Source organism: Phaethon aethereus (genome assembly GCF_964289735.1).
Source record: "Phaethon aethereus genome assembly, chromosome: 7".
NCBI lineage: Eukaryota > Metazoa > Chordata > Aves > Phaethontiformes > Phaethontidae > Phaethon > Phaethon aethereus.
This window is the reverse complement of record NC_138583.1, coordinates 1,119,135-1,145,602: the sequence shown is the minus strand read 5'-3', so window position 1 is coordinate 1,145,602 and position 26,468 is coordinate 1,119,135. Positions and strand designations below refer to the sequence as shown.

The following is a 26,468-nucleotide window of genomic DNA, read 5'->3' as shown; positions in this document are numbered from 1 at the left end:
TACTTGTTCAGAAGTGCCATTCAGATTTCATGACACTCCAGATGAAAGCAAAACTTGGCTCCTTGCACTCTGCAAGATGAAGAGTGGGGTTCAAAAACAACCCACCCAAACTTATTTTGTTCACAGTGTTTCTCCAGCCCCACTGTTGATCTATGGGATCTAATCTGTTTTGAGTTTCCCAGCCCCTTTTCTCTCTTGAGGCACACCCTTCATAAAATCCTACTGTAGGAGTACCATATCTGTATTCTCAGCTGAAAAATCTGTAGTTATACCTGACAAGGGAGTTATTCATCAACGCACCCAGCTCAATATCCTCTCCAATAAGACTACAACAGCCTCCCTGATTTGCTCGCTCTCTCCTCACCAGAGCAGCAGGGGACTAATCTCTCCCCATTGTATTCTAGCTTTACACTGAGCTATGTGTGGTTTCTTATTCATAAATTAGATTTAAGAACTTTTTTTGGAAGAGAACAGGTGAGTTTGAGACTGATGTTTCCATTCCCCAGAACTATGGAGGCTCCTACAAAAGAGCTGTAGCGTCTTCCTTATGCGGATTTGGGCTGCATCTAAGGGGGACAAGAAAACAGTAAGCTCATTCTTGGAGGTGCCCTTAAATAGTTTGTCCGCCAATGCATTTCTGCCAGGGCCCTTTGGGATGTGCTGTGAGGGTGTGTTCTTAGCAAGCTCAGAACCATTTGTTCACTCACATACAGTCCTACAAATGGGGAGGAATCGTTGCCGTGTTTCATGAGATAAGCTTTGCTGTTGCTAGTGTTGTAGCCACTCTGTTCCCTGATCTTCTGATGCACTTGATTATATTTTGTGTTGAGTCCTTCATGCTTCTTTTTAGCTGGTTTGTAGTTGACTGCACCATTCAGAGACCCTACAGTTTGCAGTTTACCTGCCGCTTTTGCTGGGCTAGCATTTCTTTGTATCTGTATTTGAACTGTTTTCTTGATATTTGAATATTTCAGTGGAGCGGAGGTAGGGGGAGTTGTTGACAAGATTGGAGCTCCTCAGGTCTGATATAACCAAGCCCTTTTGGGTAGAATGATCAGCAGCACAAGCTGTGGCTGATCTCGTATGTATAGGCCTGTCTACTTGGTTTGCTTTGGCTATAAATGAGCAAAGGATTCTGCTTTCCTGGAAAGAAAGGTAGATGATTTTGGAGTTGACCCTTCTCTACATCTTGATTCAGCTTTGTGTGATCTTCCTTTGTTCTCTTTGAATGGTAGTATGTCTTCCTTTCAAGCTTCAGGTACTAGATTGAAATGATATGAATGGACGATCAGGTAGTACTATGGCATGTTCTGATTCTGTTCTTTTTTTGTCTTCTCCTTGAAAACAGGTACTTTGCCATTAGCCTCCCAAGAATCCATGATTGTGGAGGACTTGCTGTACGTTCTGATTGGTGTGGATGGAAGATATATCACAGCACAGCCTCTTGTAGGCAGGCAGAACCGAGCATTTTCAGTTGATCCAAACTTGGACTTGTCCATCAAAGAGCTGGTGACCCGGATTCTTCCTGTAGCCACAAGTTATTCTGCTGTCACCAGGTACCAAGCTCACTTTTGTCAGAAGAGGATGTTCTCCTTTGAGCATCAGGTTGTAGAATAGAGAATCCATCATTGCGCAGATGTTAACTTCCAAGCTTAATTTAAACCTATGGGGATATAAAATAAGAACAACAATTTCTTTGAATTAGTTTTAGCTACATTTCTTTTTGCTGGGTTTCTCATCTCTGCTGACAGTTCACTTTTACATTCACTTCATCTTCATTTTGTGCAAACTTGGTCTTGGTACATTCAGGCAAAGTGCAAATAGGATATGTCTGCTTGTTCTGGCTTGTCTCATCCCACTCTGCTATGAATTTCTCCATGTTTCCTGCTATTTGCTCTCCTCTGGGCATCCAGGACTGAGACAACCTCTGTGTGCTTCTGAGCCGGAGAACCTACTGCTGCCTAGTTTCTGATAGCTACCTTAAATAATTGTTAAAAGGTCTTAATACAACGTATGCCTCACTAACAGCAGATGTTTGTTATGCAGATGTCTGCATCTGATTCAAAGTCCCTAAAAGATCAGCAAAGAGAAAGAGGCATTTTTAAGACATGACTCATCTTATCTCTTTTACATGTCTCCTTCCTGATGATACGACTTGTGTTCAGAAGCATCTGTCTCTCTCCACTAAAATGTACGGAGCCATCTAAATATGGTCAGATGAATCCCTGCTGTGTCATGTGGTGTCAGAAGCTAGCAACAGTGCTTTCCCCACGTGTCTGGGTTCACATTGCTTCCTTTTGAGATCTTTTTCTGCCCTGTAATCTGTTGCTTATGCAAAGACAATCGTCTTGAAAATCCTGGCTCTCACTTTTTACATAGTGTTTTTGCAAATAATTCTATTTGCAAACTCCCTGCAGTTTGGGAGGAAACTTCTTGCCACAGCTTTCCATACTAGGAAGTGTGGTGATGGGAAATAGGCAGGGGGATGCAGAGCAAATGGGGAGCCTGAAACTCCAGCCGAAGACTGATGCACTTCCCAACACACTATCTACTCATGTGCTTGTACAGTGTCCTGAAGATAAAATTTCTGAAAATGACAGAAGGTGACTTGCCTGAGTTTTCATTTTGTTTTTTACAGGTTTATAGAGGAGAAGTCTTCCTTTGAGTATGGACAGGTAAATCATGCTCTGGCTGCTGCTATGCGGACTCTAATCAAGGAATACATGATACTAATTACCCAGCTGGAACATCTTCAGAGACAGGGACTTCTGTCACTGCAGAAACTCTGGTTTTATATCCAGCCCACAATGAGGACCCTGGAGATTCTGGCTTCGCTTGGTAAATTTCAAAAATACAGTCATTACATTTTGACAGGTGCATGACAACTTCTGAAAACTGTACAGAGTAGCAATACAGGTAGGGCCCGTGTCATTTTAATTTTATGTTATATTAAAGAAGAAAGCCAAGGGGAATTGTACTTGTCAGGGCACTGCTCTTTTTTTGAGAGCAGTGGGCTCTAGGGCTGAATCTGCCCTTCAGAGCTCTCATGAGGCATGTCCATGCCCTTTACCTTCACAGTCCATGCCCTTTGGATCAGTTGTTTCCATCATCTACTCAGCTTCTTTCCAAATGCTTCTCCATCTGTGTGTGGATGTATAACCACAACTCAATTCAACAGGAAGGAACCCCTGGAAGTTTCTAGTCCGTCCCCTTGCTCACAGCTGCAGCAGGTTGCTCAGGGCCATGTCCAGGCGAGTCTGGACAATCCCTGGTGATGGAGATACCCCACCATTCTGGGCCCTTTCCCATGACTTCACTACCCTTTTTGTGATCATTTTGTGAACATATCTCCAACTGGAATTGCCCTTGTAACTTTTTCCCTTTTGATATTGTCACTGTGATCCTCCAAGAGGAGTTTCATAGAACCCATCTCCTCTAGAACCATCTGTTGGATAGAGAAGGAATGATGTTTGACAACCCCCAGATTCATCTTCTCTTCTCTCAGCTAATAAGCCCAGCTCCCTGAGGGTCTCCTTGTATGCCCTGGGCATCAGCCCCCTACCATCTTATTAACCTCTGCTGGAGTCTTAATTTTGTCATTCATACTGGGGACCCCAAACTGAACACCGTGTTTCAAGTGTGGCCTCACCAGTGCTGGGCAGAGGGGAATAATCACTGGCAGTGCAGCCCTGGGTGCACTGGGTTTTATTTTTTATATATGAAAACTTATTCAGTTTTCATGACATTTTCAGGTTTTTGGAACACAGCAGTTAGCCAAATACATTAAGGTTTGCTTCGATCCAAAACTCGTGGTAGTACTGTATTCCTCTGTCCCTACATCCCTGTTGTGATGGCAAAGTATGAATTTCACCATCAACCTACCTAAATCCTGGTGTTCAAGCTCTATGCATGGCTACCTCAGTGTTAACAGTTAAGAACAGAAGTGCATTTGAGATCAGAGGTTTCTCAAGCAAGCCACTGAAGTGTGTATTTCTTCCATTGCCACCTGGAAAGCGGATCTCTATACATGGTCCCCTCAGTGTAGGAGGCTTTTGGACTCAAAGCCACCATGTACCTTGTGTCTACCTGAGTTCAGTTTTCCTTCCCTGGAGGATTGGGTTTGGTTATTGCTTTCTTAGATTGTAGATAGTTTGGGTTTTCGTTTCAGGACATTTCAGGATGTAAGCTTTTGGTTGTGTGGTGGAATGGCCTTGCATCTTCACAGCAGGGGTCTACAGCTGACATGGAGATCTGTGACTTAGGGTGGTCAGCTAATCAACTGCTAACTTCATTAACAGCATAGCTTGTGCAATTAATCTGTGTCAGTTTTGTGTCTTATATCTATATTTTTTTTGAATTTTAGCTACTTCTGTGGATAAAGGTGAGTGTATGGGAGGATCAACCCTAAGCTTACTCCATGACAAGACTTTCAATTACACAGGAGACAGCCAGGCCCAGGAGCTGTGCCTATATTTAACCAAGGCCGCCAGTGTGCCTTATTTTGAAACTCTGGAAAAGTGGATTTATCGAGGCATCATTAATGATCCATACAGGTAAAGAATAGTTAAGGAATGAAAATGAAATGCAAAAGTTAAGAAATACTGTTTGGGTCTTTGGCTTTTACTTTTTTAGTGCACCCATCCCTCTGCTTTGTAGAGTCTGCATAGCCTAGGGGCCTGGACCTGGCAGCAGTAGGTTGACAAGGCAGTGTTGCAAGGAAGGGGAGCTGCTGGATCATGTTAAACTACATGTCTTATTTGATTCAGTGGGTAATCAGTCAGAGACACTCTCACTTGCTTGATTTTTCCAAATTCAAGGAAATTATATGCAAAAGTCAATAGCACAACAGTTCAAGTATGCAGTCCACTCAAATGCCACTGTACCATGCCTGTCCCTCTTTAAGTATTCTCACATCCTCATCCTCTTCATGACAGGGTTGACCCCTTTTCTCATGGGGCATATGTGTCATAACTCAGTGAATCTGTGTTAAATGTAGTCCACTGATATGCTAATCTGATATGAGCTAACAACACTCTGAAGTTTCCTGGCTTCTGCAGAATCATTTGAAGCATTTTGCTGTATTTAATAGTTTGTGCAGCATTTCTGTTTCCCACATTTTCAGAATCCTAAGGGGGGGCAAAACTCAAGTTAAAATAGGAAAAATTACTGTCTTCCTGGTGGTGGTAAGACAGACAAAGGCCAGCTTCCTCACCTCTACACTGACAACCAAATAATGTTTAGACTTGATTTGTGAACCCTATAAAAATCTGTTTCTGTCATAGCTGATTTCAGATTAGCAGAAACACTCTGTATAATGCTACTCCTCTTACTACAAATACAGACTAATTTCAGTTCTTGATTGGAATGTATTTTCACGAGACCTTATTTCTGATAGATCATATTACCAGTTTACAGGTCAAAAAAAGTATTCTTCATTGTACCAGTTCCTACTTCTAAACATCTGCTTTAACTGTCCAGTGAGTTCATGGTGGAGGAACATGAGCTGCAGAAGGAGAAGATTCAGGAGGACTATAATGACAAGTATTGGGATCAAAGATACACTGTTGTTCAGCAACAAATTCCCTCATTCTTGCAGAAAATGGCTGACAAAATACTAAGCACAGGTAGGTAAAGATATGCTTCTGATATAAGAGGAATCTTGAGACAAGCATTACCTTTCTGTACGTAAAGTAAATGTCATCATACTTTGCCAGTTTATGGGGTTGTCCAGCTGAACTTCTCCGAGGAACAGAAGAATCAGATTTAAAAAGAACCCCAGACAACACATGGGAAGGAGTCCAGCAGCAAGGAGACTGTCTTACTGCTCTGTTTCATGGGTACAGTTATCTAGCAGCTAGCTAGATGGAGCTAGACAACTGAGGTTTGAACATGCAGAGTTTTAATTTGGGTGTTTGAATGAAGCATGCAACCTGATGGCTAACATTGTTCTCTTCCGTAAGTACAAAACCCTCCAAAAGCTACTTCTAAAGTGCAGCACCGGATCTTCAGTTTCTGTCTATCTACAGCAATGTTTTGCCACCACTGGGAAACAAACCCATTTCTAAATCTCTCCTTAAATGTGATACTAGGTGCCTAATTTAAAATTCTGTATCATCTTTTGAAAGGTGTCTAAATCCTTTCCAGCTTTCAGTAGAACTTAGTATAAACATTTGACAGCATATCTTCCTCTTGAAGCTAGCTGTCTGAAAGTTTCCCTGTTAGATGTGCAGTAGGTATGAATATGGGTCATTCTTTCTTTTTGCTTCTAGGGAAATACTTGAATGTTGTGCGAGAATGTGGACGTGATGTTACCTGCCCTGTGGCTAAAGAGGTCATCTATACTTTAAAAGAGCGAGCATATGTAGAACAAATAGAAAAAGCATATAACTATGCTAGCAAAGTTCTCCTGGATTTCCTAATGGAGGAGAAAGAGCTGGTGGCTCACCTAAGGTTTGATTTATTTTACTAACTGCATGTTAAATAGATTGGTTCTGATAGTGAATGTAAGTTAGCTCTGTTTTCTTGTGATATTATTAATGTATTCTCTCTATTTTCATTAGAAAGGTTGACCTGAAAAAATAAGATTTGGTTTTTTTCCTGAAGAAAAAAAAAAGAAAAGTGTAAAATCATAGAAATTTTGGGTGGGAAGGACATCTGAGGATCTCTAGTCCAACTTCCTTGGAAGGCTGTTGCCAAAACTAGGTCAGGGCAGCCGTGGCTTTGTCTAGCCCAATCCCAAAACCTGCCCTCAGGTATGGACATCCCCCACCTCTCTCATGACTTGTCCCATGACTACATGCCACTCCCACCTGGGAGAGGAGTTTCCTAATGTCATCTGGTGTGATAGAAGAGTTTTAATGTGAATAAGAAATAGTTTGATATTAAGCATCTCACCAGATATATACCATAGTTATTGTTCATGCAAACATAGGTAGCTGGAATACAGTAAGTGTATTAAGTAAGTTCCAGTAGAGTTTTTCTTAACATTGTGGTTTTTTAAAGTTAATTTTAATAACCTGTATTTTGATTCTTGTAACACATTCAGCCAATAGCAAATGGAAATGCATTCTAGCATGCAAATTCCAACTTCCTTGTGTCACTCAAGCTTTTAGCTTATTGCTATCTTCAGAAAACAGTAAAAACAGAAATCTTAACTATCCAGAAGACCAAGACAGCAACAAATAGGTAGGATATTGCAGTTGATAGCTGGTTGTAAGGTAGTTTGTAATTGGGCTGAGACCTTGTACATTGGTTCTGCTTCAAACCAGCGACACAGTGTGAAAGAAAGCGGGCTGAGCTTCATGGGACAAACCTGCCAAGTGACTTGCACAAGAAGATGCCCATTGGAAGGCATGAGCCGGAGTAGTAATGGCAACTGAAGTGAATGTGCTTAGCAGGCCAGGTGGGATTGCTTTGGGCCTGCTTTTTGCTGGGTCTGAAAAAGGTGTAGCTGCAACAAAAGTGTCTGCTCCAGACCTGGGAACACTACGGCTCCAGCTGAAAGAGGTTGTGGGAAGACCTGAAGATTCATAGTTCACTCCTCTGAAACTGATTCGTGTTTTCGAGCCCTGAAAGGTGAAAACCACCAGAGAACATGCCTTTTTTCATGAAAGGTTATGAGAGCTGTCTGAAACCTGCCAGTCATTAAGCAGATTCTTCATAGCCTTTCTAATGACTGTCATCCCTCCAAGCCTTCTTTGCTTAATAGAACTGTTCAGAATTCACTAGCTTCCAAAGCTCTGGTGGCCCATGTTCTCTGTTGGGCCCGTGTATCACAAAGTTTCAGATTAAGGTGTTGCTCAGCATCTCCAGGTGGAGTTGATGTCTATGACCTTCTCATCTTTGAAACAGGCTCTCAGCTAGATCATTCAGCAGCTGTCCTGTGTATATGTAATTCAGCCAGCCTGCTGGGGTGCAAGGGCAGAGGCAGCTGGTTGAGGAGGAAGCTACTGAGCTTCCAGCATGTGTGTGTGCTTTGAGGGCTGAAGTGGGATGGTTGTGATCAAACCCCAGGGACCTTTGACAGATAACTACCTCTCAGTTAGGCAGGAGTACTGACTGTTTCCCCACCATCCCAGAAATGTTGGCTGGAAGGGACCAATGACCTTGGCAGGCCTCTAGTTCAACCTCCTGCTTCAGGTGGGATTGTCACCAGCATTAGGTCAGGTTTTTATTTGGGTGTTTGCTCTAGGGTGTGTCCGCAGTTAAGTGTCTTGTTCCCCTACCTGTTGTGTCCTCAGTTAACCACTGACACTGTCATGACTTCCTTGTGACTGGGGGAGTTTTCTTGGTTGAAGAGAGTAATGACAGTCAGGGAAACAGAGGGACTGAGCATCTTCCCAAATTGACAGTGATCGGAAGCCTCCAACCACATTGTGTTAAGGCTGTGTTCGTCCTGCTTTTGCTCTGAAAATTGCAGTTATGTGTGATCTTTGTCAAGGCTTTGTCTAAGTTAATCCTCGGCCTCTCCTCTGAGCTATTTCCAAGCTTCTGGCCCACTGCAGTTAACTCTTCATTGGTGCCAAGTCAAAATTAAAGTTTATGAATCCTACTATAGCAAAAGTCAATGCAAGTACCTGGAGTACTTAAAAAATCAGCACTGATACTTGTTCATTCAGAGGAGTCCAAGATTCTGCTCTGAACTGGCAACGGCCTCTTGGATGGATCTGGATGCCTTGGAGGTTGGGGTGTTGTTCAGGATAGCAGTATGAGCCTTTGCCCAGCAATGTAGTGCATACTTTTTTTTTTTCCTAAGGTGCATTTTTCAATGAAAAAAGAAAAAGCAGCAAGAAAATGGAAAAAAGAACAGCAGCAGCCCTGATCTGCCTGCACAAAAGCATCCTGACAGGGGGAAGGAAGGAGGTCTCCAAATGGGTTATTTATGGCTGTGTGTTTTGTATGAAGAGGAACTTTTTGTGATTAAACCCAGCAGGCTGGCTGAATTGATTGCTTTTGTTCCTTTTGGCTTAATATGGATTAACTTGGGCTTTAAAAAACATAATCAATTGCCCCTTAATTTTCTTGAGCAGATCTATAAAACACTATTTCCTGATGGATCAAGGGGACTTTTTTGTTCACTTCATGGATCTCACAGAAGAGGAACTTAAGAAGCCTGTAGATGACATCATAACTACGAGGCTAGAGGCTCTGCTTGAATTAGCCCTGCGAATGAGCACAGCCAACACAGATCCTTTCAAGGATGATTTAAAGGTAAGAATGTATGTAAGCAGAAGATAATTGAATTTGAGCAGAATGCCTGCCATGATTTGGGAAGATCTGTGTGCCTGTAAGAACGTGTTGAATGTACAGTGAAGGAAAAGAGAATTGATGGCTGTCCTTCTGTAGATCTTCGCTGGGTTAAGTCCTCTTTCAAGCAGATTAGCAACTGGAAGCACCACCCTGGGCAAGGGGCTGCGTTTTCTTGCTGGCATCTGAACACGGAGAAAGGCTTTTGGGTGGCCTCAGGATGAGGTGGAAGCAGTAATGTGTTTCTCATGCCTATTCTCAGCTTGGGTGCTCACTTTGGAGTAGAAGAAAATACCTGATTAGAAGTCCTGCCTATTAATGATTGTGTATTTTACGGATGTGAAGGAGCACAGAGGCTGTGCCTGGAGAGTGTGAGGTCTGAATAGACCTTGCAGAGGCCAGGGGCAGGGCAGAGCAATCAGCAGAGTCATATGTTGTATGCTGATTGTTAAACACTGCCGTGACACTGCTCCAGTGTCTGCTGCTGCACTCTCCAGATCATTCCATTCACTATTGCTTCCTAGGTTGGTCTGATGACTTGAGAGCAACTCTGATAATTTGCAGTTCTGCCACGTCTGTGGCTACGCAGTAGTTGTGAGTATCCTGTGACTTCATTTTTTTCCTGCGCTTCCTTTATAGATTGACTTGATGCCCCATGACCTCATTACACAGCTTTTGAGAGTATTGGCCATAGAAACGAAACAGGAGAAGACCATTATCAGTGCAGATCCCACAGAGCTCACTCTCAGCGGTCTGGAAGCATTTTCCTTTGACTACATTGTTAAGTGGCCTCTGTCCCTTATTATAAACAGGTAAAGTATCAATCCACTGAAGGAAAAAAAGGCAGAAGCTTTCACATGGGAGTTGAAGTATGTTTCCACACAACAAAATACTGGAAAGCCTATATCTTTAAACGGACATTATAAGTTGATGACTTGTAGGGAATGCTTTGGGGTTGTTGAGCTCTGCTTGCTGCACTTGTAGGCTGTGGAATATGGATTATCTCTTCAGTTGAGCCCTACTAGACCATGTCTAAGTGATGCTTGGCAAGTCAAGCTTTTGTTTTGAATGGTGGGAAGACACAGATCAAAGGATGCTTTCTTAGCCTGGTCCCTGGTTTTACTTGTGACTGGTCACCCAGTTTTCATTTGTCCATGGCTTTCTGAAGTATCTCCCCTGAGAATATGAATGCTCACAAGAGGGTTGCCATGCAAGAATCAAGCATTTTTCAAATGTGGAGAGCAGAAAAAAGTGTTCTTTCTGGTATCCCCGGTTGCAAACTAGAAGGATACAGGCTGTTGCTAGAATTCCTATAGCAAGCTGTTTTGCATTTAATTGGGTTGTGAGAGACTGAATGGTTCATTTTTCCGCAGAGATTTGCCCCCCCGTTTCCCTGGAGAAATGCTGGCCGACCTGCTGCTGTGAGCCAGGGCAAATGGGACAAACAATGTTACATGAACAGGGTGACAGATGTTGAATCGTTAAATGCCAGCAATTAGTTTGTCCCTTAACTTCCCCTTTAAAAAATCAGTTGACACAGTAGGACTTCTCTAATGGCATGATGCTTTTGAAATTATGTCTCATTCTTTCAAATTGAGTGTATTAGGTCTGATGGAGTAAAAATACTATTTGGTAAGGTTTTGTGAACTGTGTTGACTGGAGCTCTGTAGACACCTACACTGAAGTGTCTGAACGCAGACCTGAATCCAGTCCCTGAAGCTATAAATAAGCATCCCCATCTGTTTCTGACTGCATCGCTGGCAGGGTAATGCTGCCTCGTAGCTTGGTTACAGCTTCTTCTTAATCTTTTTGGAATGCTGGTGAATTGTTTTGGTGATGGTAGTAGTCTTAGTGCAGCGGATACATGACCGCAGGCTTTCAGCCCTCTGTCCCAGCATCTATGTGAGTGACTTTCTGCAAGTAGCTCGAGGGAATTGAAGAAGGAGACTGGTGATGTACCCACTAGCAGGAAGTATGGAGGAGGGACTCCTTGGAGAGAAATTGTTTGGGATGGCTACAAATGTGGTCTTTTTTCTTTGGTTCGAATTGTTTCAGTGTGGGTCTCTGTGTGTTTGAAGGCGCAAGGAACATACTGTGTAAAGTCTCTTTGCTTTTGAGCAGCCTCAGCCTTCACAGCTTAGTCTGTCAATCAGAACAGGGCTTAATCTGTATGGGTTTCTCCTTTCTTTCCAGGAAAGCACTGACAAGATACCAGATGCTTTTCAGACACATGTTCTATTGTAAACATGTGGAAAGACAGTTGTGCAACGTTTGGATCAGCAATAAGACAGCCAAGCAATTCTCATTGCATTCAGCTAAGTGGTATGGCTTTTTTTTTCTGCTGCATCAGATGTGAAGTTTTTGTTTTCCTTCTTGCTAGTTAGAAATGTCGTGACATGGATCAGATCATTTTGACATGAAAAAGATCTCTACGTATTTCTTACAGGCTGAGGCGAGGTCAAAGTACAACATTTTAGGTTTCAGTAGAAAGTGTCTGCTTGATAATCTTTGTGCTGCTTGGCTCATTCCTCATTGTTGGCATGAAGTTTTGAAAAGGAAAAGATGGTTTTTAGGGTTAACTCATTATACACTGAACCGTTACAGCAGAGGACATCTGTGCACATATTGTCTTGGTCGCTACTTTAGCATCAGCGAGATTAGTAAGGACCCCAGTTACTTAAAAGCAACATCCTTCTCTTCTGGCCAGACCACTAGCAAGGACTCATGACCTTCACACAGCTTGGCAAATGTTTGGGACTTTGGTGTGATACAAATTGAATAAGGTAAAATTGGTGGGGTATTCTCCCAGAAAATCATTCTAGCTTGTTCCATCTGTGAGCGTAGATTTTCATCTTTGGATCTGCACTCAAGGTGCTGGAGGTGCCTGTTTGGAGAGTGAGGCATTGCGAGGTAGTACCTCCTGCCTTGCCAACGGCACTTCCTTGTCACAAGGTAACCTCGGCTGCCTTGGCACTGACCTCAGCCAACATGACTGTAGTTCTGATTCCCCTGTAATTGTAGAGATGTTAGCAGAAGAGACCTGTAAGGGTCTCAAGTCCAACCTCCAGCTCACAGGATGACTGTGATCAGCAGGGGACAGGGCAGTTGTCGTGGAAAACCCCTAGGGTGGGTATTCCCCAGCTCCGGTGACCTGTCCGAGTTCGCTGAAGTCAGTCCTTAGTATGCCGTCACAGAGCCTTCATAAATTAAAATTGAAAGAACATCTTATATAATCCCACCATTCTATTTTTAAGGTGAAATTGCATTAAATACCCTAGGTAGCAGATGATTTGATGAAATATTTGGATCCCCTGAAGATACTGATGCAAGGCATAGAATATTTTTAAATGTTCATTTAACAAGTAAAGCTGGAAAGAAACATGAACCATTTATCTTATATTTTGCCCTGCTAATGAACGCATGTCTCACTAGATAGTTACACTAATAAAATTGCTTTAATATTTAATACTAAAATTTTAGTTTAACATATTGAGCAAATATTCAAAGTAATTGTCCGGTCTACAGCAAGTTCAAAGCTCTAACTCCAGTAATTGAGGGAAGGCCATTTGAATATGTGGAAAACAATCAGAGATGGTTTGCATTAACTTTATAATCCCTCTCACACTGCAGCAGTGAATTTGCTAGGACGGAAATATTTAGCTCTTCTTGACTGTGCAAGCCTGGTGATAGTTCTCCATGGCATTTGCTAGCTCTAAGTTGTGTGGGTGTGATTTCTCCCCTAGGTTTGCTGGTGCTTTCACACTGCGGCAGCGGATGCTGAATTTTGTACAGAATATCCAGTATTACATGATGTTTGAAGTGATGGAGCCAACATGGCACGTTCTTGAGAAGAACCTGAAGTTGGTGAGTGTGTGTGCTTGAGAGAAGTTGGAACAGGACGTCTTAAGTTAACAAATTTAATATAGGGAAAAAATGCCTAACTTCAGTTACTGCAGGTGACTGTTAAGTGTTTTGCTGGAGGGAATTGTTGTTCTTATCACACTGCAAACAGTGTTGCTGTTCTACATCACCTTTCTGCTTTATTAGTCATATATCCCTTTTCTCTGCTGCTTCCTCCTATCTATGCCCAGCTCATACTCTGCACTCGGTTACGTAAAGGTGGTATTCTGTTGAACATCACCTTTCACAGAAGAAAGAAAACTATGGAAAAGGAAGAAGGATGCAGGGTGCAAAGTTCATAAATAGGTCCACACATCTTCAGTTGATTTCTTGGCTGACTTAGAGTCCTCTTAAAAAGTCAAGTCTCTGCTTTTTCTCCCGTGAAGAGGACTGTCATGTTAGGACTATCTGTTGTAAAACAGAGCCTTTCTTATTCAGGTGGCTATTCCACATGTGTATACCTACTGCAGGTGGGCAAGGCTGGAGAGCTTTTCTGCTCTGGTGCTATTAGGGAGAGGCTAACCTCACTTGCCACTGTTTTTTATGCGTGACGAGAGGGTATCTGGGCAAAGCATGCCTGGCATCATTTTGGTTCCTTTCACGGAGATATACTGTTCTGAGCTCTGGGATTTTCCAGGTGTGTTACAGAATATTTCTGGTTTGCTAATCCAAGTCAGTGACTTCTCCAGAAGTTAACTCTTTGCCCTAGCAAAAACTGCAAGAATCAGTTTTCATCTTCTGATGGACATGGGAGATGCCTTTATTATCTCAGAGAGGAATGCATTCTCAGTTAATGTCCCACCTGCCTCTTTCAAACCAAGAATGAGAAGTCATTTGGAACCTACCTTTCAGAACAGGCCATTCAAGAAGTCCATAAAGGTCTTCTCATGTCTGGTTTCATTCACATCAGATTTGTTAGTTCCATCCTTAACAACAGAAAAAAAAAATCTGTCACAAACAGATCAAGGGCTATTCACAGTCTGTCTAGAGCAAATCTTTCTCTCTCTTCCTTTTTTACCTGACTGTGGTAAAGATCTAGACTTTTGGGGCATACAGATTTCCTGTGGTAGTTCATTAGACAAGCAAAGGATGATGCCTAAGCACTGGTGGATCAAGTGAAAGCCACAGCACTGCTGCAAATACATGTTGTCCTCCTTGCCATCAGCCTGGGCCCAGCCCATAGGAACATGTGCTGGAGCCAGGGCACTGGTTGCCTCACCTCCCAGCACCAGTGGACCTGCCTGGCTCCTGATGGTTTCTGGCATACAAACAAGTCTTTGTGGGAGGAAAAAGAGAGCAGAGATAGCATCTTAGGTTACTTCTGTACTGCTGCCTAAAACAAGGACAGAGACATAGGCTTGTCTGCTCCACATTACATAGCAAATGTCTTCACTGGGTCCCATGTGGTCCTAACATACAGTCATTCTGTGTTCTTCCAGTTTCAAGACTTTGCAGCAGTGTGGGGAGGGCTGTATTGTAGCTGTTTGCATAGCATGAAGCTGCAGGGATGTGTTGCATGGGCTGGGTTATATCGTGAAGCCCTGTGGAAGTGCTTGAGGGTGCAAAGCTTGGTGGAGTAGTGTTGGAGGGCTCTGCCAAGAGAGGGAATCTGTCCTGCTGCCATCTCTCCATGCCAGAAGACAACTTGACAGGGCCCTTAGGAAGTGCTATCCCTGAGCTTTGTACGACAATTGTCTTGGTGTATGGCACTTGGCACAGGCAAGGGCTGTGCCGAACAATGAACTTGTGTTTAATTAGAGCAGATGATCAATGATGCATTCCTCAAGCTTGCTTATTTTGCAGCATAACCTTTGTGATGGCTGTAGTCATTTTCGTTATCCGATGGGACACTGTGTTCCTTGTGGTCCTCCTCAACTTCCTTACCCACTGTGGTGCTGCTGTGCTGGGGCTGTTGTTAGGGTGCCCCAGCTACTGTGAAGGAACAAAGGCAGATGTGCATCCCATTATTATTTTTTCCTCTGGTAGTCATCCTGTGATCAGGCACATTTGGGTTGCACATCTTTTTCCCCTTACACCGTGAAAAACATTTATCTGATGTACCAAACAGCCGAACACTCCTGCAATCTGCATTAAGCCACAGCAGCTCTCCGATAAGCCTTGTGTATCTTCAACATCAACTAACCCTGTCTTAGTTTCTGCTGTGTACTGGGGAGTTGTTCTGGGGTCAGCTAACTAACCAACATTTTTTAATGCTCTGTCATCCATTTTCCTGGAGAATTCACATGAGATATCAGGTCTAGGATTATGAGCATCTCTGCATATTCTTGGTGAGCACTTCTGAACAAGAAGAGGTAATTTTTCAAGCTCCTGGATGATCTGAGAGAACTGTACTTGCTTCTTAATTTTATTGTAAGTTTAGGTTTGCAAAATGTAATACTCAGTTTACTTTACTTGAATTGTGGCACTTGAACGAGTTATCCTGTCCCAAGTTCTTCCGTATTGATTTCAGGTAGCGCTTCCTTTCAGTCTCTGCTGATTCCAGGTGTCCTAGAAGGGACTGTTAAATGCAGTAGGCATGCGGTCTGTATTGATGGCATCCACTGTTCAGAAGAGATGAATCTCCTGACTCCAGAGTTTTTACAAAGACTTTCTGTCTGAAGATCCCTCTATGATTTGGCTCTCAGCCATTGAGTTTCTTTGCTCCTTCAGAGCTATAGCAGTGTTGAAACATTTTTACTTCAGCTCCAAAAAGGAATTTGCCAGTTTATACTGTTTCTCGGAGGACCCCGTTCTGAAGAAACATCTGTAGACCAAACGTTTTTGATAGCCCAAGTGGGCAGAATTTTTCCCGTGCTATGGAACATCTGTGAGCCCCTTTAGCCTGCCAGGGATGTTGAGATAGCAGGTATAAAGTGACTTGGCTGGCACTAGGGAAAGGCGTTTCCATGGCTGTGTGGCAAGAAGGAGGTCTGTCCGTACCTTCACCATATGCTTCTTCATTTCTGAAACCTTGAGGGCTGCTGCAGTGTTTTGTAGAGCATTTCTGCCATTGTTCTGTACATGAAGGAATTCTCCGAGTAATAGTGCAATAGTAACAACTCAAAGCTGCTCATGATGTGAATATGTACACAAGTCATCACTTGAAACCCAGAAAGTTTTTTGGCAAGTTAGCAAAGTCTTTGAGACATAATCCAAATGTATGTTTGCCTCCCATCCTCATCAGTGTCCTTCAAGGCTTTTAAATCTCTGGGAGATAGAGCATGTCCTCTACAGGGGCAGGAAAAGTCTGGCTCTAGGCAGTGTTGTGATATGGGCATCTGTGAGTGGAACATCTCAACACTGCCAGCTAAAGAAGCTGTTTCAGCAGCCATCTTAAAAAAAGAGCTGCTCAGCAGAGATGACATATCCACAGCTACTGGGTAAAATCTTCCTTGGTTTAAATAAAAGCATCATTTCTTTATAAACAGAGGATGCAGAACTGTCTCTTTAACCTCTGTAGCCTACAGACTGGAGTAGTTTTTTCCTTTCATTTTCATTTTATGAGGGAAAAGGGTGATCCTTTTGGGTCTCATGTAGTGCCTTATGCTGTTGTTTGATTTGTCAGACTTCTCTCTTGTGCATTCCCACTTGAAGTTAAGGTGCTTTCTTCCTAAAAATATAACTAGGATCTGCATCTTCATCTTCAGACATGCTTGTCTTCATGAACACAACTAGCATCTTCATGGCATTAGAGAGCGGCATTTATCCCTGTTCTGTACTAGTTGTTTAAAAGATCATGGGGGTTTTTTTGGCATTCATCCTGTTGGAGCAGTGTGGATACCTTGGCAGTTTTAATCCTGTGGCTCTTTCCTAAGCTTGACTTGTGTTCTCAGCTTCAGCACATCCCATAATTGTGTATATATAGAGAGAGGGGTTTTAATCTATTCTTTGAAACTTGAGACTGAAACAGCCCATTGAAGTAGCAGAGCTGGACAAAAGTCTTACCAAATCCTTGCAACACTGCATGTCCCAGTTCCTTACTGTGTTCCCAAAACTTGTTTCTGAATAACCTGTGTGTTTTAAGCCTTGTAAACTTACTGATATTTGAGGTTCTTTGATTATTTTTCTCTTTTCCACTTATTGTAGCTGACTTTACTGAAATTGTGAAGGTAGGAGTGGGCATGACAAGCGGATTGAAAAGCAAAGGAAGTGCATGTTCACAAAGGAGATAACTCCATACTGAGCCTCCTTTACAGTGGAGAGTTTGGATCATTAAATAAAGCATAATTTGGTTGACAAGGTGATGTGACAAATCAAAGATAAAAAGCCTGTGAAGGGCTGTTGAATGCAGTAATGCAAATGCAGTCTCCATCTGAGGATGTTTCTCGAAGCTGGAAGGTTCATGAGAAGTATCTCAACATGCCCTAGAGCATGTCTGAGAGGTCACTGTCAGAGACAGGATGCTGGGTTAGAGCTTTGGTCTGGTGCAGCACAGCAGTCCTGGTTTGTTTTTTTGTTACTGTACTGTCCTGTAACAGGCATCTAATATTGACGATGTCCTGAGCCACCACACAAGCTTCCTGGATAACTGCTTGAAGGACTGCATGCTAACCAACCCGGAGCTGCTGAAGATCTTCTCCAAGCTGATGTCTGTCTGTGTCATGTTCACAAACTGCATGCAGGTAGGTACAGCCTCCCCGTATTGACCGTGCCACTGCCAGCTGGTTTGGGTGCCAGTCAGCCATGAAGGTCCCTTTTTCCAACTCAACCCCTCTTGTCCTTCATGCACGTGGGAGAGCCTCTGTTCCTCCCACCAGCAGGCTTTAGAGCTTGACTGCTCAGGCCCTCATCCTTTCTCCCAAACGGTTTCTGTGGCTTCTCCCAACACAAAAATCTCTATGCTCTTCTTTTTCAGTGTTGGGATCAGGTTTATATGAACCGAATTACCTCTCTTCAGCCAGTCCTGCAGCAGAATTTGAGGTGTAAGTTGTAGGGCCCTGTAGTTTTTAGCATGCTTTTTTGACAGTCAGGTGAGGACTGGTGATTGGACCCATGGAGACTGATGTCCATGGGTACACCCTAGCCAGCATCTCTGGGAGCACATAGCTTTAAAAAAACCCACACCTTCCTTTGGGTTTTGTGGGCTTTGTGTATTAACACTGAAAATTTAATCTCAGAGTTAGCTTTCATGGGAGTTAACTAGCTGCAGGGCTAGCAGAAGTGAATCAGCCTCATGCTGTGCCGTAATGGGAAAAAATGGGATCTAACCATTTCCCCAACCCTCTGCCCTTCCAAGAGGTTCACCCAGAGCATGAAGCTGGATAATGAGATGGACCGGCTCACCTTAGAGCACGGCACAATGCTGGGCCCGCCAACAGAGGAGGAGCGTGCTGAAGAGACTGCGAAGAAGAAGCTGACTAATAAGGTGGGACACAGGACGGACAGCTGGGGCCTTCCCTCTGTGAATGCTGCTTGGGCTTCCAGTCTGGTCAGGGTGGCTGTCCTGCCTCTTGCAGATAGACCTTCCTAGTTTCTGGAGCACCTCTGGCTCCAAAAGCAGAATCTTTGCAGGTTTGTGGGCATTTTTGAGGCAGTGTGGAGTGCTGAAGGTGTTCTCAAAGTCTGCTCTGAAGACCTTGTCTCCCACAGCAGTCCCTGCACTTGTTTTTAAGTTCTTAGCGGTATTTTCAGCTCTGCAGTGGGTACCCACATACAGCCTTTTTGCAACTCAAGAACTTTCATATTTACAGAACTAGCATTTTGTGATGGATGAGCCAATAAGCTGTCAGGTGTGACTCTTTGCAGACCATCCCTCTCATATCTGGGGTATTTATCTTGTCCATATTTCTCTCTCTAGGTGTACACATATCAAGCAATTTGTTTGGCACGCTTTGCGGTTAGAAGGCTGCCTCTTGTCCCGCTGAAAGCCCCTCTCTGGCACACAGCCAGTAGGGCCCATCACACTGCAAGGCAGTCAGAGTGCTGTCTAAGGCAACACTCCCTTTCTGCTTACTGCCTGCTTGAAAATAAATGATGACAGCATATATTTGAGAATAACTCTACTGGGACCTACTCTGGGGTTCTCCCAGATAGGTATAGCAAGGTTTTTAACTACCAAGGACCTTGCAGCTGTTTTGTAAGATTTAGTGGCTCAGTGACTGTTAAGTTTTATGGTGGTATTTTTGAGCAGTTTGGGAAATAGAGAAGAAATAATTGCACCTCTCTGGCAAGTGTGAATCAGCAAATGTATGGGGCCATGGTTCCTTTGTCTTGATAGCTTTTAGCAGAGCATGCTGACAACCTCCACCTGACATCTGGCTTCGAAGCAACGATCAACAAGTTTGATAGCAATTTCTCCACACATCTGCTGGACCTGTTGGACAAACTGAGCGTTTACAGCACCAATGACTGTGAGCACAGCATGCTCAACATCATCTACAGGTGAGACAGTAGTTTCCTTTCTGTAACTTCCCCTCCTGTGGTTCCCAAGTTCAGCTCAGGAAGAATAATTGCTGTTTATAACTGCATGTCTGCCCCATCAATGAAAACACTGAAATCACAAGAAACATTGCTTTGCATTTCAACCAAAGGCTTTAAAAAAACAACCCATTCATTTGAATTATGCAAAACTTGTCTATTAATGTTGTAAATGTAACACAAGTGTTAGTTTTCTTGGAGATTATCTCACTTGTGTAGACAGTGAATAAGCTGATTCCTGAATACAGCATAAGTATTCCAAGATCAGAAAGCCATGCAAGGGATCGATCATAAGTGGATATTTTGTTTGAAGTTCGTATCTTGTATTTTATTTAAATAAGCATCCCATAAAACGTTTTTATTGTGGCCTTATCTGTACTTACTAGCTTCTTAAATCAGAATTCCTCCAGTGATACCTAAAAGTCAGGTATACAAGATACATTGCAGGAAGGGGGGAGAGAGAGAGAGAGGTCAGGAGGTCTAGGTTTCGCTGCTAGGTTTATAACCTCTGTGTTTCTTTTTCAGTAAAATGAGATACACAAGGCCTTCTTTGGAATAATTAACATTTGTTTTTGCTATAAAAGTCATACATTAGTAGTGTTGCTGGGCTTTTTAAGATCTGTGTAATAGATTGGTGTAGCATGGAGGGACATAGCCCTGGTACTTCTAGCTTTGAAGGACCTCAGATAATGCTCTAGGAGTGTTATTGCCATTTGAGCACATGTGCTGTGCAAGCAGAATGCTTCTCTCTCTGATCCTGCTACCAGAGCTTTAGGAGCAAACCAGACATAACTGCAACTATGGAGTTTACTGCTGGGAGCAGCTTTTAGTGTTTGTGGCTGGAATATGTTTTTCAAGAGTTAAGGACCCATGAAACCTATCAGCCTGCAGGTTGGAAATGTTCAGCTGAGGTATGCATATAACCACAGAATAAGGCAGGAGGCAAGGGTCAGGAGCTGGCATCTCTTAATTCAGAGTCACCTTGGTGGAAGTCACATGTAAGAGCTGCTGGTCACCAGTCATCTCACACCTGGCAAAGAGTGTAACACTTCAGAAATGCTGCTTGTTAGGCACATACGAAAAACAATTCATTTTTACAGCGACTTATTTTTTCCGTTGATGAGGCAGGATATATATTGCATATAGGCATAATTTGAAGAGGCTAGGATTTTCATGAATGTAAAATATTTCAACACCAACACTTTTTTAAGTGCTTGTTCTGTGTCTGTAAGCCTGATAAACACACTTGTACTGTTACGGTGCCTGTGAGCCTAGAACACTTGAGACTTACCTTCTTTGTCATTGCTGTCCACTAGGGCACAGAAAACAAAAGCATCCTAAACATCCATTAGTTTCTTCATGCTGTCTGTAAGATGGTGTGTAGCTGTATTTTCATGTATAAGCAATTATAAATGGCTCTTAAAGGACTAGGCAGAAATTAAGGTCATTTTTAAGTGTTGATTGTTTCCTTTCATCTTTTTCTGAGGAAAGCCCTTGGTTTACCAAGGAGCACTCCCGAATTTTAAGAATGTTTTTCATCTAAAGTTGTAATGCTTTTCAGTGGTAGATATGCTAGAGTCAGTTGTTGATGATATGTAATTTTGTTCATAAATGTGCCTGATAAGTGGTTAATCACATACATTTTCTTTCTTCCCTTGGTGCTATAGGGATTTGTGCCCCAACTCCTTTGATATTTAGTACAGAACAGAGTAGATCCTTACTTAGTTCTTTTTAACCACATAGGACTAAAGGGTACTTTGAGCTTTCTGCTAACTGTGCTTTGTCCTATGTTTTGTTTTATTTAAGTGTAGTCTTATTGCTCCTCTGCTTTGTTTGGTCTTTGTGAAGTGTAGCTTTTGTTGGTCATTCTCATCCTTTAATTTAATCTTCAGGAAAACCATAAGAATATTAACCTGCAACCATTAAGTTTTACTCACTGCCCTTCTGTACCAGATGTCTTCTATGGCTGGCTGATAACCCTTGCACCTCTGTTGAGATGTGCTACACCTGAAAACAGAGAGAGAAAAGGTTTCAGGAATGTTTTGAGGCAAGTTGTTGTACCCTCCTCATGCCATGTCTCTTGAAGCTTTCATTATCCTTTTCTAACAGCATCTGACAGGGGTGTCCAGGATTCCTGGTACCAACCTTTGCAAACACTGTTTTGTGAAGTATTGCAGCAACTTAAGACTGAGCTTCCAGTTGTCCTTTACTTCTGAGAACTTCTTGACCAGCAACTACCATGCATTTACACAGCCCCTGGCCTCCTGTGTTTTCGCGTCTGCTGCTCTATCTGAGATGTGGACACACAGCTGAGACCAAGGTTGAACACTAAAACCTGTCATCTCTGTTACCATGGGTGCTTCCAGGAGTGGAGCTTAGCCCACCAGCTCCTACAACACTAGAGAATTACCATGTCTTGTCTTCTTCCTTGTAGGATTGTATTCCTTATTTAAGAAGGACAGAGATACTCACAGGCATCTGAAATGAAATGCAGTGCCACAGGACTGCTTGCGTCTGAGCTCTCCTGCTTCAGTTCCCTGTCAGGGTAGGAGTTTATCTTCCTACCACCAGAACTACCCTTGTTGATTGATACTCAGTGCCTGAAGTGGGAAGTTAGGTGAGGACCCCTCCTCCACAGTCCTAATGACTCTGATTTACTCCATCTCTGAAGTGACCAGAGTCAGAGGTCTCCTTCTCATCTGGGAAATTCTTCAAAGACTTTTTTTATGGCTGTGAGTGGAGTCCCCAACTGTACAAGTGATTGCTGTTCCTTTCAGGACTAACCAGGACAGCTAAGTCTCTGCAAATCCTTTTAGGAGATGATGGTGCAGCTTATCAAGGCCTTCTGGACATTTTATGTCAACCTTCAGCTGCCTGTGCATCACTGTTTATCATCATTGGACTGTTGTAGATCGCAGACAGGATCCATCTGTAGAAAAATTGACAGGCCACAGGGATTGAGCTCTTACGCTCCCCTCACTGCCATCACTCCTAGCTGTCACAGTAGCATACAAAGTCAGGCTAGATTCGGGGATCGAGACGACAATCAGTTGAGTCATCCAGGCTCCTCAAGGCTGAGGAGCTCAGGCTTCAGGCTCACATTTATTCCTTCTCAGTGCTCTAGCCCTGCCTCCTTCTTTATCAAGCGCTTACATTTTTATCATTGCCAGTACAAGTTCTAACAGACAGGCTTTTTTATGGTGCTCCATCCAGGAGATCTTAATGGTAACTAACTCCATGATCCAGCCTCTTGGACATCATTGCAGGTGGCACAGGGCATGGCAAACACAGCGTTGAAGATCAAGTTGCCTGCTCTTTTAACAGAAGAGTGTCATGACCCCACAATCCTTGAGTCTTGTAAAGAATGTGTGGAGATCGTCCCGTTGGTGGAATCACTCAGCTAAAGTCCAAAGCTGGAGCTGGTTCTCAGCTTACTCAAGAAGTCAACAATGTCAAGTTCTTGACCAGTGTTTACACCATGCAACAGCAGAAGTCCTGCGGCCTTCCATCACACTTTATTATATGTGGTGCCAGACATTAATGTAAGGCCTTTTCTGGCAGTAGCTAAGGGACTGTCCTCAGCTACTGCTCCTACACTTAGCATCAGAGGTTCACCCTTGCCTCCCCACCCTTGTGTCAACTTTATGCTTCTACCAGGACGGTGGGACAAGCTGATGCTGCACCATGGAGACTGGCTGTGTATCTTGTTCAGTTGTGGGTCCACAGTGCCATGGCCAGGAGCTGTCCTCCACCAAATGCCTTTGTGTTTCACAGACCACACATGAGTGTTAGCTATAATAGGAGGTGACTCCTGAGCTGTCAAAGTTCTTCCAAATATGTAGAGGATGTTTTTTAAAACAAGTACGTCTTGCTTCAGGAGAAAGGAGAAGTATGGTGATTCAGGCGGGTTGTGAGAAAACATGCTTCCGTTGGCAGCTTGCATTGAGAATGGTGACCTAAGCTGCAACCAGCTGTATTTCCGTGCCCCAGTTCTGTTCAAGGGCTGCAGAGGAAGTACTGGGTCTTTATGCCATCAGGACTGTCGTCACTATCAAATCCCCCAGTTTGGACCACATGAGTCTTCACCATGATCTTGAATATAGCTGGACCTTTACTGACAAACCGGATGTCCCCATTTCCTTAACTGAAATACTGCATGTTAACAGGCCATGCAACAGAACATGTCTTTCCATTTCTACAGGCTGCTCAGTAACGTTTTAAAGAGTGGAAGTCCCACGATGAATGCCCAGACATGACATTTAGCTCTCATTCAGTCTGTAGAGATTTTTGGATCCAGTCCTGGACTCTATGGCAACAGGAACCCAAGAACCAGAGCAGAAGGCAGTTGCCATCTGAAATGGCAGAAACCAGAAAATCTCCAGAGTCGCTCCTTCACATTCCAGTAGTGAAAAGCAGAAGAATTACAGCTTAGAGGACTTTCTCAGAAGGATTACTTAATTCCAAATACTTAGAAATCTTACTCATCAAGTGCTGTTAGCATTCACAAATATCCTTCCTTTACCAGTTTGGAGGAAACAGCAATGACTGAGCTTAGGGTAAGACTGGTAGAATGTATGAAGTGATGCAAACCCTGGTGAATAAAAGTTCAGCCACAAAACAAGAAACTGAAGTGTAAGCAAAGTTTGAGGAAGCACCACACAAATTCTTAAGAGATAGTTATCAAAGATCATTTAACCCTAAAAACATAGCTGAAAGAAAAGCACATCAAAATCTGCAATTCAAGAAGTTGGGAATAAAGCAACTTTAGAAATGGAACAGATCCTCGAAGCAAGGATGTAAATGAGTCCTGACCTTGTATTTGAATCAAAGTTTGGTAAACCGCCTCAGTGTCAGGTTTCCTTTGTACAAGGATGAGAGAGATGTAAGCTTTTCAACCAGGAGAGAGCAACAGATAAATTCCATCTGTCGAGGCTCTGTTTTCTGCAGTCACCAAAAAATGTCAAGGAACAATTTGTTGCCGTTTGTGTAAGGTTGTTAAGCAACATGAAACTCAAATATTGAGCCCATTTATTTAGTGTTGAAGCAACTTAATTTGAGAAATGAAGAGCGTAACTTTTGTATGATTCACAGGCTTATATCAACTATTGCTTAGTGTTCCCAGAACACATGTTTTTAAGAGCTGTACATGTCTTAGTTGGCTTTGTAGTGCAGAGATCTGACTAAGGAAGGTCACAGCAGGTGTGGAGCTAGGTGGTTTTGTGGCATCATTTTGGATTATCAGGGTGACAGGATTAAGATATTGCTGATGTTGCCTGCTTTGGAGAGGCATTTAAAAGTATCAGCAATACTTATGATTTTGGCTGAGCATCTTCCAAATAGTTACTTGTCTTCTTGAATTGTGAATCTGTTTGAAGCATACTTGTGTAAGCAAGGAGGTGGTGATAATGGAAACCGCAACATTTCGTGGTAGTTAACGGTGGATAATATGGTGGATTTCATGTGGGAATTAATACCGGAGTTCAGTGGTGGTGAACTGTGTTACTAAGCAGTGGTGGAGAGTGGCCAGGGAAGGTGTGGAGACTGAGGAGCCCTCACCCCTGGTGCCTTGTCCCTGAGTGACACGTCTCCAGAGTTGTGTGGTCAAGCTGTGGCTCTGGAGAAGAAGTTATTAGCACTTGGTTCTTTCTGATGTATTTTGTACACCGGTAAAGAACAGGTGAAATTTATCCTGTTGTCAAGGGATGAGCACGGAAGAGGTGTCACTGACAACATGTGTGGCACAGTGCAGACATCCCCATCTCACTCTGAACAAGCTGCTGTGTCTACCCAGCCTGGGGCAGTCCCGTGTGGGGACGGCAGATCCGGAGCTCGCTGCAGTGTGGCCACGTTCAGCTGATGCGCTGGGAAAGGTTTCTGCTCCGGGGAGTGCGGTTGGGTAAGAGCAAGGCTGTGCTCAGTGGAGTGGGCAGGAGGAGTGGGGCTGCTTGAGAGGTCTGTGCTGCAGTGCAGACCCCCTCGCTGCACAAGCAAACATCCTCCATTTCTTCCTGCAGCGAGACTTGCTTTGCTTTGGTTTGCTTCACACACCTCATTTCAACCAACTTTGTCCTAAAATTCGTCTCACCCTATAAGAGTTTATGTATTTTTGGATCCCCTTGCTGCCTTTGAGTGCCTCAATGAGCACGTGCGCTGCGGCACTTGCAGCACTTAGCTCTTGGGGGCCCTTGGCAGTGCTTTCGGCTTACTGCATGCTGATCTTGGGTGGTGTTGAGCCAGCGGGCTGCCAAAACTTCTGGGTTTTTTGTCTCTCAGGTTGGACTTCAACGGGTTCTACACAGAGCGCTTGGAGCACATGTCTGCTGAGCGCAGCCAGAAGGCAGCTCCCCTGCTTCCCCGCCTGGCCGTACCTGCCCAGTGAAGCCCTGCTGCTGCCCCTTGCAGCCGCCACCTCTTCTGCACCAGCAGAGAACCAGACACTCACTCACTTTGAGCTAGGAGTACTCAACCACCTACAGTCACGGTGCGAGCTGGAAATGAACTGTAAGGGTTGTCCCAGAGAGAGACAGGGGAGTATTCAGTCTCCTGAAATGTATGTAGTGGTTTTTCTCTTCTGAGAGGCTTTTGTTAAGTCCTTTTTTTTTATTTTTTAGTACATGTAAAATGATATGTTTGTGTGTTGTAAAATAAATTAAAAAAATATCAAGGTTATTTTGTCTGTTAACAGAACTCGGGTGTGCAAATTAGTTTTTTGGTCAGCTCACAGAGATCTGGCTCAGCTGCCATGCGGCATTATTTTGGGGGGAGAGCCTGGTTGGGGAGTTGCTGGAATGATCAGATCAGATGCTGTAACCGAGGAGATGGCGTTTGGAGCTGATGAGCAGGTACGTGATGTTTGTATTCAATAGTCCAAGTCCTCAGCAGAGGACTTCAGGGTATCTTGCAGA

The 26,468-nt window shown here is 43.4% G+C and overlaps 1 protein-coding gene across 1 annotated transcript in view; it reads left to right on the top strand.

The window, feature by feature from the left end:
• The window catches only part of TUBGCP2 (tubulin gamma complex component 2), a gene marked incomplete at its 5' end in the record, with an annotated part of 37,931 nt that extends 11,463 nt beyond the window's left edge, over nt 1-26,468 (top strand). The window contains 13 exons of the mRNA XM_082001882.1: nt 1,349-1,556; nt 2,639-2,838; nt 4,364-4,553; nt 5,479-5,624; nt 6,270-6,450; nt 9,030-9,210; nt 9,886-10,058; nt 11,440-11,568; nt 12,990-13,110; nt 17,625-17,768; nt 18,383-18,511; nt 19,364-19,527; nt 25,837-26,468. Of these exons, the coding sequence (XP_081858008.1) occupies nt 1,349-1,556; nt 2,639-2,838; nt 4,364-4,553; nt 5,479-5,624; nt 6,270-6,450; nt 9,030-9,210; nt 9,886-10,058; nt 11,440-11,568; nt 12,990-13,110; nt 17,625-17,768; nt 18,383-18,511; nt 19,364-19,527; nt 25,837-25,942 (2,072 nt within the window). The 3' untranslated portion in view covers nt 25,943-26,468. The remainder of the gene's footprint in view (nt 1-1,348; nt 1,557-2,638; nt 2,839-4,363; nt 4,554-5,478; nt 5,625-6,269; nt 6,451-9,029; nt 9,211-9,885; nt 10,059-11,439; nt 11,569-12,989; nt 13,111-17,624; nt 17,769-18,382; nt 18,512-19,363; nt 19,528-25,836) is intronic.